Here is an 11,833-nt window from a genome sequence, read left to right on the forward strand (position 1 = left end):
ATTCCTTCATCCATTACTACCTACACTTTGGTATTGGTAATAAAAAGATGACTGGTTAAGTCATTAAGTTGAGTGCTTCAAAATGAGTAAAATGATTTCTGAGGATCTGAGAAATAATATACAAGATTAAATATTGAACATGCCCTTTCATTTCTTACAATAGCTTCACAGTCTGCCAGGTGTTCATATTAAGAACAACACAAGAGGCTGCAACAATTATTAGTAAATTACTAAATTAATTGTCAACTGTTTTGATAATTGATGAATCAGTTTAAGTGTTTTTTTTTTCAATAATTAAAACAAGTTTTCTGATTTCTCAGCTTCTTAAATTTGAATATTTGATAAACACCAAGGTTATAATAGTGAATCATCTGTTTTAGTTTTTATTTAGTTTACTTTTTGTTTTTAAAATGAGTTAGTTTTAATTAGTTTTTAGAGCTGGTTTGCTAGGGTTTTTTTTATTAGTTTTTAGTTTTTGTCATATGGAGGTGGAAGATTCAAAAAGGGGATAACAAGTATTATGTATGAAATTAATTTACAAAGACGAAAACTAAGCACATTTTCGCTCAGTTAGTTTTATGGACACACAATTCAGTTTCAGTTAGTTACTGTTTTTTTTATACAAGTTTTTATTTCTATATCAGTCAACGATAATGTTGTTGTTTTTTTCAATTTTAGTTTTCGTTAACTATAATAACCTTGGAAAACAACATTTTTTTAAACCACACAAGTATAAAATAACAGATGAATCGATTATAAAAATCAATAGTTGCAGCCCGACAACACGCCATCAAATCCTGTATCGGCCCATCAAATCTAATTAGGTCACTCAGTCTTAACGGTAACGAATTTGATTCAAATAATTTAAAACAGGTCGTTTTCAGAGGGAATGTTTTAATGGTAGATCATTTCCACATGACAATCAAACAATTTAAAATGTACTCATGTCAACCCTTTTCCACAGTTTTTCCCTTGAAGATAAGGTGGATTTGAACAGATTACTTTCTCCCCTGCACCCTCCTACCATTCATGTAACACTTTTCCATGTAAGAAAATACAGCATTTCAAAACATATTTGGCAATACAGAAGCAAACCCACAAAGTATTCCTCCAGAAAGAAATTGAATTAACATTTTATGCTGACACATGGATTCCAAGCCCTCCACCCCCTCAACCTTTTGTTTTTTATTAAAATGACGCAGAATGTTAACAGTCTAGACAGCTAAAGGGCATAATCGATGACGGAAAGAGAAACTGACAATCGTGTAGAGGATTCGCAGCTAACAAAACATGACCTAGCTAGAAAAAAAGAAAGGAAGATGGCAATTATATGGTGGAGTTCAGGAAGGGGGGAAAAAAACTTTTGCACCGACACTGGATATTGATCTTTGGGAATTACCAATTCATCAGATTACATTTTAAGGAAGGCAAGCAGAAGTGCCCGTTTAAGTTACCATTCTTTGTTTTACAAGGCTGTTACTGTTGCTCGTCTTTGGCTCAAGGCCTAGTGATCAGACAAAAGGCACTTTTATTGGCATTGGTGATGCAACTAACCTGGCAGTTATACCTCAGGGCCCCAAACATATGTTTCATGAAAATGCAGCATCGCCTATCTTGACCTTTTTTGACATTTCATGATGACGCAACATTAAGAATTAAGCAATCCTTTTACCAGCAAAAGATTTTTTCTTTTTTCAAACATTTAACATCCAAATTCCTTTAAAGTAACTGCACACATCTTAGTGTAATAGCTTTGCATATGACTGGAACCACTGACGTAACAGGCTACCCAGCCTACACTTGTCAGTACTACGGTTGATTCTCACAGCATCCAGTTGCTGCCCAAAAAACAACAACAAAAAAAAACTAGGAAGTAATGTCAGTTTGACTCCTCCACATTAAAGACTTGTGCAAGTGAATCCTTATCCTTCTTTTATAAGTGCGCATAATTTCCCCAGGAAAAAGGACAAAGACAGTGGAATCTAATTCTTTAGTTTAGATGGAAAAAGTACCTGATGGTAAGTCTGCATACACAATACTGTGCAAGAAACGACAATGACAACCTTGCCACTAATCATGTGCACAAGGTTTCCAAAGCAAATCAGTGTGAAATGAGTCTCTCTTTTCAAGCAGATACTGGCTCACATTCATTTCTGTGCAGCATGAAACAAGCGTTTCAAAGATTGGACATTTCAAGAACACGAAGGACATAAAGGTAGAGCCAGGGTTTGTTTGTCTGACTGGGCTGCTGTTAAGTTTAGTTGTGGCTGCCATTTATAACTGCCATTCAAATGGTGTCACATTAATCAAATGTATGACAGTGAGCTGACAAAGAGTGGACAGGGAGGTGTGGCGTCCCTTAAAGTCCGATGCTAATTGTGAAACGAACGGAAAAAACTCTCTGCCTGAAAAACTCAATTACAGTCACATACTGCTTTGGAAAAGTGTGATGAAACAACCGATCATACATACAATGTGTAGTAAATTGGTCACAACATGCAAAAACAGATGCACAGTTTGAAATAGCTAGATAAATAAAACAAAAAAAAAAACATTACCTCGATTTCCATTTACAACTGATGACTTCATAAGTTATCACAGGAAGCATGTCACTGAAATGACTTTCCTGACCACTGACAACCTTCGCCCTACAACACAAGAGTCTAGGAGAACTTGAATTCTATTAAAACAAAAAGGGTTAAGGGTTAGAAAGGAGACGGTGAAAACTTAGTCAACAAGCCGGTTCAACACCACATCACAATGTTACAGTACAGTTATTACTACGACTGTTAAAGATCAAGGACAGCGTGTGGAAGATTGTCCGCCAGGATATACTGTAACTGTTAACTTGATACTTCAGTGGATTCTGGATGGGAAAAAAAGACTGTGGTCCTATTGTGTCACTAAAATGACAATACAACAAGCTGCGCTTGCTTTTTCTCATAATCCATCGGTTTAAACCTCGCTACTGTTCGTTAAATCAACCACTTAATGAGAAGCTTCAGTGAGACAAAAACATCAGCAGCCTGTCCTACTGGAGGAAAAACAAATCCCACATATGGCTCAACAAAACCACTTTGTTTTCTTAAAGAATCCTCTGCCATGTGCCACTTCCGTAATTGCTGTCAGCAAATCATAAAAAAAAAAAAAGGTTTCCAAGTTTTATTTAAGTCCTGCAAATGAACTGTAACTCAGCTTGGCAAGATCACCGCTACTGTTCAATTGACATCAAATGTATACAGACCTGGACAGTGAACAAAAGAAAAATTAAGAGATGTTTCTGCCACCAGGCCACTCTACTCTTGAGCACAGTCACAGTGTAGTAGCCTTTGCTACGTAATGAGACTCGGGGAGGGAGAAACACGTGACTGGTATCTTAATTTTTTACAAAACTGTGAAAAGATAAAGCCTTGCACCTGCAACAGGTAAAACTGGTGTGTACTCAATCGAAACATTTAAAAAAAAAAAAAAAATAATAATTCACCTTAACATTCCTTTAGGCACATAAGTCTTTATGGATTCCACGTGTGTGGTGGTCAGGAATGCTCTTCACAACAATGACTAAAAATGAGGAGGGTGCTTTTTATGCTAACTTGAGGAAAAACTGATAGTTCCGTTTAAAAGATTAGTGTCAAGTGGTGCGAGATGAAACAGTAACCACTTACAACAAAGAAATCCACACGACTCTGAACTGCATGCCTGACCAGGATTAGAGGACTCGGTGTCCCGAACACATCTTTAGACTCTGAAGAAACTGTTGCCCTGGGATTATTAATTGTGTTGGGTTTTTACTCAGATTTACTCATGTTATCTTCTGTTCAGTTAGTTGTTGTCTTTTTTTTCCCCATTTAAGTTTGAGTCAACACTAAATCACAACCTAGCTTAAAATATTGCTCAGCAGTATTTACAGAATTGCAAAAACAAACAATCTGACTGATCTACACACAATATCTCACATTGTCCCATGTTCAGTTTAGTGGTCCTTCTCAAAAAGAAATGTTCAACAAAGTGTAAACATGAGGAGGGGGGGAAAAAAACACGATTCTGTATAAATGTTTGCCAGCCCACCCTGCCATAGAACCTTATCTGCAAACTGTATGATCACCTTAACAAGTGTTTATCTAATTTTGGGACACATTACTCCATTCCAGGTTTAGTGCAGATCTGCTGTGCAGTCATTAATTAAGGACCTTACTAACCATTTCAAGTAAACCACTTTTTAATGTCCCATTTTTTCTTCCATGCTGCGATCCTTTTTGTTCAAAAGAGAAATGTCCACCATCATTCTGTGTTGTGGCCCTCTTGACTCTGCTTGCTCATGTTATTGTGTTTCCCCACATATGCGCACGCACTCACTCTCTCTCACACAGACACACACACACACACACACACACACGTAGAGCTAGCCCCATCCTCAAGTGAGTACAATGTTAAACAAGGTAAAACACGTTAAAAATGAAAATCCGTTTTCACTTACAAATCCTTCCATGTTTGCAATCAACACTGAGATGTCAGGCCCAACATTTAAGTTATATTTCTTCATTTTTTTTTTTTTGAACACACAGCAGAATAAACATCATTTGGAAGCAAGGTCTCCTGGTGGCAAGTCAAATGTTCAGAGGTCATTTCTTTTTTGTTGTTGTTGGTGTTTTGTTTGTTGTATTTTTCCTTGCCGTTCTTGACAGCTTAGTCCTGCTTGGCCTGAAGCTGCTGCTTCCAGGCCTCATTCAAGTAAACTAGTCGCTTGTAGTTGAGAATAAAGAGAATGAAGTTCAGCGCATATGTGGTGATGCAGATGACGCAGTAGTCCTTTAGGACAAAGTAGAGGATGTAGCCCAGGTAGAGTGAACCCACCACCGACAAGATGGATGTCGTCATGAGAATAAGGGCGGCCATTGCACTGACAGTCATTCCTATGGCAAGAAACACAAACTAGGGCTTAGGCAAGTGACGTATGTAAGAGAGGGAGAGAGGGGGGAAGAGAGAGAGAGAGAAGACAACCCTAGCAACACAAAGGGAACCTGATGAGTCTGCACTCACTGGTCACAAAGCTTTCCGCCTCAGACTGTTCTCTATTTATATGATCAGCCTCCTCGTGATGACATTTAGCTCACACACTGAACCGACTGGTCATACTTTTCTGTTGTCACATGAGGTGTAGTCAGAGTTTCTAAGGTAAAGTTTGCCCACTGAGTGCACTTGTGACATTTCGTCAACTGCTAAATAACAGATAAAGTTTTTTCATGCAACATATCATTAGAAAGGATGCTCTACTTGACTTGTGCAGTATTTGAACCTGGGATGTGCCAATTCATCCATTGTTCTAGACCCACTGGTTAGTCTGTGCCCAAGTTGAAAATGGTATGTCCTGGTTTTTCTTACTGGCAGAATACCTGGCTCAAAGGTTTCTGTTACTCTGCTATATCTAAAAGCCTGATTTATACTTCAACATGTGATACTTTAAAATGTGTCAGACAGAAATGGACAAAAGAAAGTTTCATGTCATGTCATGTGACCTGTAGATTTGTCATGTGGCTAGTGGGAAACAAAGGAGGGGGTTTAAAGTACAATTTCTGCTAAATTCATTGGGTTACACTAGGGCTGCAACTAACTATTATTTTAATAATCAATGTTTGTATTGATTGTATTGTGTTGATTATCTTCTTGATTAATCAAGCACTTGTTTGGTCCATAAAATGTCAGACAATGTTGAAAAATGTTGTTTAGTGTTCACCAATTGTGTTCTCAAATATCTTGTTTTATCCACAAACCAATATTATTCACTTTTACTGATTTCTTTATTATATGGAGCAAAGAAACCAGAAAGTATTGACATTTAAGAAAAAAAAATGTGCACATCAAGTTTGGTGAGTTTTAGTGCATGGCAAGGCCCACAAAAGTGCACGCAAGTGAAAGAAAAATTATGATGAACCAGTCAGTGCTTGGGCACTTAGAATTGCACTTCTTATTGGGTAGGAGTATAAATCAGGCTTAACATAGGGACATGACTGAGTCTACTAAATGTAATTTACACATTGTGAATTTTGATAACCAATAATGACAGAAAATTAAACCTTTACATACATTTAATACAGTTGGGATTTAGATAAATGAATGTTCATTACATCCAAGCTCTTAACAGATGAGCCAACACAATGCTGACCAAGGCCGTCAGTGCCAGGCAAATCTCACTGTATTGCAAAATATAATGAACTTTCAAATTTGGTGTTTTTCTATTAACTAGCAATGACAGATTTTATGGAAACTGAGTGGGAAAGTGCAACTAAATGTTTGGCTGGAAAAGTTAGGAGGCATTCAACTATAAAGAAGGAAGTGGTGTGATTTAATCCTTGTAAGAACGCTGAAAGAATTTCCTGGTAGTAAATTTCACTCACTGTCAAGCAAAACTATCAGACGTGACAGAGGGGGTGTTTGCGTGGATACAGGGGTGGGCGGGGACAATAAGCATTTATCCTTACTGCTGAACAAACTGTTTTTTGAGCAGTAGAATTTACTTTGAAAACTTGTCATGAATTTCTGACCCGTTTGCAGCTGTTTCATTTTACTAGAGCATTCTTGCTGTTGTCTCCATCTGTCTTGACATTAAACAAATATGCCTGTATGCGGTGCAGATATGTCTATTAGTTGCAATACTCTAATCAGCATTTTGTGAACTCTTTTTAATGGTTTGAATGATATGGACATTTGTTTATATTTAAGAGTTATACTCTACAATCATGGGAAATACATGTTTATGTCCTCTTACTATTAATATCTCTGAGTGTATTAGACCACTGTGGGTTTAATACACGTGGCAAAATCACAGCTTTATGGACACAATGTTTTGGGTGATTTTTCTGTGATATTTCCATCAATGCAATGAAGTAGTTAATAGATGATTCATTTGCAGAATTACCAAATATCAGTCATTATTGTCACAAACCAGCAGTGCCTTTAAGAGAGGTCACAGCAGTAGCATTTATGTAATGTTGTTGCAAAAGTTTGATCTACAGTAAAAATCCCTTCCAAAAAAGCCTCAAGCTGAACAGAAACTAACCTATAACTAGGAGTCACTCATGCCTACTCATAAATACTACTGGCTAGTCCAAGGTTGTGAGACAATCCAAGTTCTGAGACTGATGGATCATGATTTTAATATGGAAATCTTAACCCGCTGTAGCTATTTGTCTTAACTGGGCAGCTATTGTGTTAGTCATATGAGTGGCAACTACTGTGGCTAAACTGTGGCTTGTTCTGTGCCAGCACCAGGTGGCCAGGGAAGTCTACACACCACTCAGCAGGCCCACATGTCAAACCAGCATGACTGAGTCAGCAATGCCATCATTGAGGAGAACCGACTATGGATATAACGAGAGAGAGAAATCCTTCAAGAAACATCATATCACACATACGGAGAAATAATTTCTTAATGGTCAGGACCAAAGTTAGACAAATACAGCATTATTAGGGGTCAAATCATCTGACTTATTCTGTTACTTCACTGATATATATTATTGAAGGATACTTGGTGGAAATCATTAGAATCTGCCCAAAAACATAAAAGACTTTTGGAGTGTGCTTCAAAATATCAGCAACTTATTTCACAAATACTTCATGTAAACATGGCCACAAACAGGAATGTCAGCATCATATGAATTAGAATTGGTCAAAGAGACATAACAGTGGAATTGAGACAGTGTTAGATGCTGCAGAGGAAGAGATTTATCACTACAGCTTACAAAAATATAAACAGTTAATAAAATGAAAAGTTACCTAGTAGGAGCTGAAAGGCATAAAAAGCAATCCCATAGACACTGTTGGGTTGGTTCAGTGCACTGTCATTTCCAAAAATTGAGCCCAAGAGACCAAAACCTCGACCCCACCTAAATGAGGAAAAAAATAATACATAAGTGTGTCAGGGTAAAAAGACTGGACGATAACTGTATAATTCAAAACAATGAGTGAGACAAAATAAATGATAGTTTAAAAACAAAATACCTCAATCAAATCAAAGTCAACTGATAAAATGACTCCCCAAAATATTTATTTTGTTTTCCAACAAATGGAAATTCCATTCTAACTAAAACTAACAAGCAAACCTTTGACTCTATTATTTAAGAACTATGAAGTACTTACTCAAAAGGGTGACATAATTTATCTGAGTATCACAACCACTGTCCAATGCTACTTACTTGTAGCACACATGGCTTTGCTTCAAAATATGCACTTCCTTCTTATGTTTTTTTATTCTTTCATTTCATGTGCATTTTTGTTATCAATGGTAATGAGGAAACAGTCGTAATTTTACTGTCCAAGAATGAGAAAGCAATTTCATTCATTTAATAATTTTTGAGTCAGGCTTCAGTTCAAATGTCATTGTGTAAAAAGATGTAAATGTGATGGGGGGGTACCCAAGCCCAATCTAAATGTAAAACTCCATCCAGTTCATCAAATATAAAAAGATTGACAGAGTCAGACAGAGGATTTGCTCACTCATTCAACAAATATGTACAAGGGTTAGGGTTAGACAGCTTGCATTCCAATTATGTTGTTGTTTTGACACCAAAGGTTACAAAGAATCTTATTCAGTGAGGATTCACTTGATTCATCAATAAATGCATGATCACATTAAAGCCAGTATGGCAACTTCAGACTTGGTTATACAAGAACTGTCATTTTCAGAACATTAAGAGCAAATGATTGCTTAACCAACTCTTGACATTAGCACATTAGAGAAAAAGCAAATCATAGTAATCCAGCATTTTATCTGTGGACCTTGGACTATTTATTTGATTGGAAAACACAGAAACGTTTCAAGTAGTTTTCCTGGAGCATGAATAGTATGAACACTGTCACAGTTAAGAGCCAGAGAGTACAGTGACGTTTTAAAACCCTCAAATTTGCCTGCTGACATTGAAACGACTACTGCTGACAACAGTAAAATTACCATATGAAATTAACTTCAGTTAAAAGATCAATTGAAATACAGTCTAAAACCTTAGTTCTCAAACTGAGGTACACCACCAGTGGTAGCAAGCTTCTCCTGGTGGTCTTTGGAAATGCGCAGTTTACTTTAGAGCGTCTTCATTTAATCATTAAAATATATTGAAGATTTGCTCTGTTGTATTGATTATTGGATTTGCATGAAGAAGGACAACAATATATGACCAAATTGTAATTTTGACCCACCTTATCCTGTATATACTAGGGTATGTGATCGCAGTGGAGCGGAAGGAATTTTGACTGGAGTTCGTAAAAAATGAAACAAATAATGAATTAAATAATGTTGTTTTTTTAAAAAAACTAATGAATTAAATAATAATAATAACAATTTGAGTCACCTTATCTCTTGCTCCACTTTAATCTAATTTAGTATATGTGAGGAAGAGGAGGATGGGAGAGCAAAGTATCTCATTGATGAAAAGTCCATACCTGACTTGGTGTCAGGTATGGACCTCAGGTATCGGCCTATGTATACCACTGTATTTTAACGTTGGTGATAATGGTGATACTTCAAGAGCAATATTTTCCTCAGGTGGTACTACACAGTTTGAGAACCACTTGGCTAGAATGAATTAATTCCTTCAACCGGCAAAAATAACAACAAGACACAAACATTAACGCCAGTCTGGGCATGTTATACGTCAATATGTACGTGTTACAGATGTGTTGTGCTAACAATCCAGTCAACATTAGCAATCAGTGTCTCAATGCATAATGTAACGATGTTGAATGCTAACAGGCTAAGAAGTATACTATGGGTTTCGTTGGCTAACGGTTAGCAAAGTTAGCTTCGTCTGGCTAACCAGAAAGCAAACTGTGTGTTTATTAAACGTTAAGGTTTCATGTAACTTATTCCTTCGCTTTTCACTCACATTCAGCTCGCAGCATGCCAGCACTAGAGGTGTGCACTTAGCTTTAGCGGTGCCAGCTAACAGACAGATGCTAGCTGAGTGCATTTGACAGTTTAAAGCGCGAAGCCCTTCCCAGACTGAGGCTGCCACAATAGCAGGCTGCTTCAGTGAGCGCCACTGTACTGTCGGCGCTCTTTGCTGAATTCAAATTACCTTGAGCTGAACACTTTCGAACAGCTGATGGAGCTGCTGATGTCGCACATTGCCGTGTAACTCGAATCCCGAGCTTTTTCCCTCTCGACGTGAAAAGCATAAAGAGACAGGAAGATGCCGAGCAGGCACACGAGCAGCCTGGCTATTCTTTCCCACCGAGGGGTGGACACTCTCAGGACGGGCGCCGCCATCACTCCCTGGCCTAGCTGGAGACACGCATACATACGCAGCGAGCTCGCCCGTGAAACACAGCCGTGACGTGGGAACACGTCAGGACGTGCCACACCGTCAGGGGCGGAGCCTCAGCGCAGAGTAGTGACAAGCAATTTTTTTTTCTTTTTCAGATTAAACGAAATAACAGAAGATACATACAAAACATTCATGCGAGTGATATAACGTACATGTAATGACATTTATAGTATATAATTTTATTTTAATTGGAGCCCATATAAAACTAATTGTTGATATCTGTCTTATTTCAATGCCTTTAATGTCTTTTATGGGCCACCTTGACAGGTAAACAATCACATTAATGATGACTGTGTTCCATGTCAGGATGCATGGTGGTTCACTGTGACACTGTCACTACAGAGCTCCTTTGGTCAGCACCTGTGCTTTTCCCACTTGATCATATCAACTTGACTGCTGTGCAAATCTGTGTACTTAAAATTAAGTTTGAACATCATCATCAAAACCAGCAAAACCAAATGAAGTGAGTTTTTTAAATGTCTCTGCGTGTTGGCCCTGCGATGAACTGAAAAAACAGACAGTATGTAAATGTTTGAAAAGTGACACCTTACTCCTTATATATAATACTCAAAACAACACACATATGGATATGGTTTCGAATGCGATTCTGATCAGATTTTTACAGATCTTTTTCAATCTGAATGTCTCAGTCACTCAGATAGGACTTCAAAGTGACTTCTGTGTCACTTGCAGCACGGAAGTTGACTGGAGGCGCGTTAAACAATCAACAGAGTGGAAGAAAGGCACAGATTACTGTTGTCCCTTTTAGTTATTTATTAGACTACTTTTTTGTCTGTAACTACATGCAGATTGGATCTGATCACTTGCAATATACAGTGCCTATCATAAGTATTCACCCCCTTGGATGTTTTACCCTTTTATTGCTTTCATAACTCAATCATGCTCAAGAAAATGTGGCTTCTTTCACACAAAAACTTAGTGGAAAAAACTCTTTAATGTCAAAGTGAAAACAGATTTCTACAAAATACTGTTAATTAAACAAAAATATATAAAGAAATATAATTGTTTGCATAATTATTCACCCCCTTCAAGTCAGTATTTAGTAGATGCACCTTTGGCTGCAATCACAGCTCTGAGTCTGTGTGGATAAGTCTTGTACACTGCAATTTTGCTCCATTTTTCTTTGCAAAACATCTCAAGCTCTGTCAGGTTGCGTGGGTATCGGGCATGAACAGCCCTTTTCAAGTCCAGCCACAAATTCTCTATAGGATTGAGGTCTGGGCTTTTGACTCGGCCACTCCAGAACATTTACCTGGTTCTTTTTAAACCATTCCTTTTGCAGTAAGTTGGAGTGTTCTTCTGTCTTCATGGTGTAATGGTAGCCAGGGAAACTGATCAACCAGTCTCTGGACCCTTCAGACACAGGTGTTTTATACCTCAATCACTTGAGACATACCACACCACTCAGGTGACACCAATTGGATGGACCTCTATTGAATTAGACCATTAAAGTAAAAAGGGGGTGAATAATTATGCAAACAATTATATTTCTTCAT

At 37.6% G+C, this 11,833-nt stretch overlaps 1 protein-coding gene across 1 annotated transcript; it reads right to left on the minus strand.

Annotated features, from left to right (window-relative positions):
* Window positions 1-877: 877 nt before the first annotated feature.
* vkorc1l1 (vitamin K epoxide reductase complex, subunit 1-like 1) lies at window positions 878-10,321 on the minus strand. Its single transcript, XM_044042817.1, has 3 exons — window positions 10,068-10,321; window positions 7,774-7,883; window positions 878-4,913 (listed from the first exon to the last, which is right to left on the minus strand). The coding sequence occupies exons 1-3, from the start codon at window positions 10,289-10,291 to the stop codon at window positions 4,687-4,689; spliced, it is 561 nt and encodes a 186-aa protein (XP_043898752.1). The 5' UTR covers window positions 10,292-10,321; the 3' UTR covers window positions 878-4,686.
* Between the last annotated feature and the right edge of the window lie 1,512 nt (window positions 10,322-11,833).

This window comes from Solea senegalensis, linkage group LG13, assembly GCF_019176455.1.
Source record: "Solea senegalensis isolate Sse05_10M linkage group LG13, IFAPA_SoseM_1, whole genome shotgun sequence".
Classification (NCBI taxonomy): domain Eukaryota; kingdom Metazoa; phylum Chordata; class Actinopteri; order Pleuronectiformes; family Soleidae; genus Solea; species Solea senegalensis.

What these genes read in the sequence shown, in the direction of transcription:
- vkorc1l1 (XM_044042817.1), bottom strand. Translation starts at nt 10,291, where the DNA reads ATGTATGCGTGTCTCCAGCTAGGCCAGGGAGTGATGGCGGCGCCCGTC. An exon ending in TCGAAAGTGTTCAGCTCAAG is followed by an intron (nt 7,884 to 10,067) that starts GTAATTTGAATT and finishes TTCCTCATTTAG; the next exon opens with GTGGGGTCGAGGTTTTGGTC. An exon ending in TGCCTTTCAGCTCCTACTAG is followed by an intron (nt 4,914 to 7,773) that starts GTAACTTTTCAT and finishes TTCTTGCCATAG; the next exon opens with GAATGACTGTCAGTGCAATG.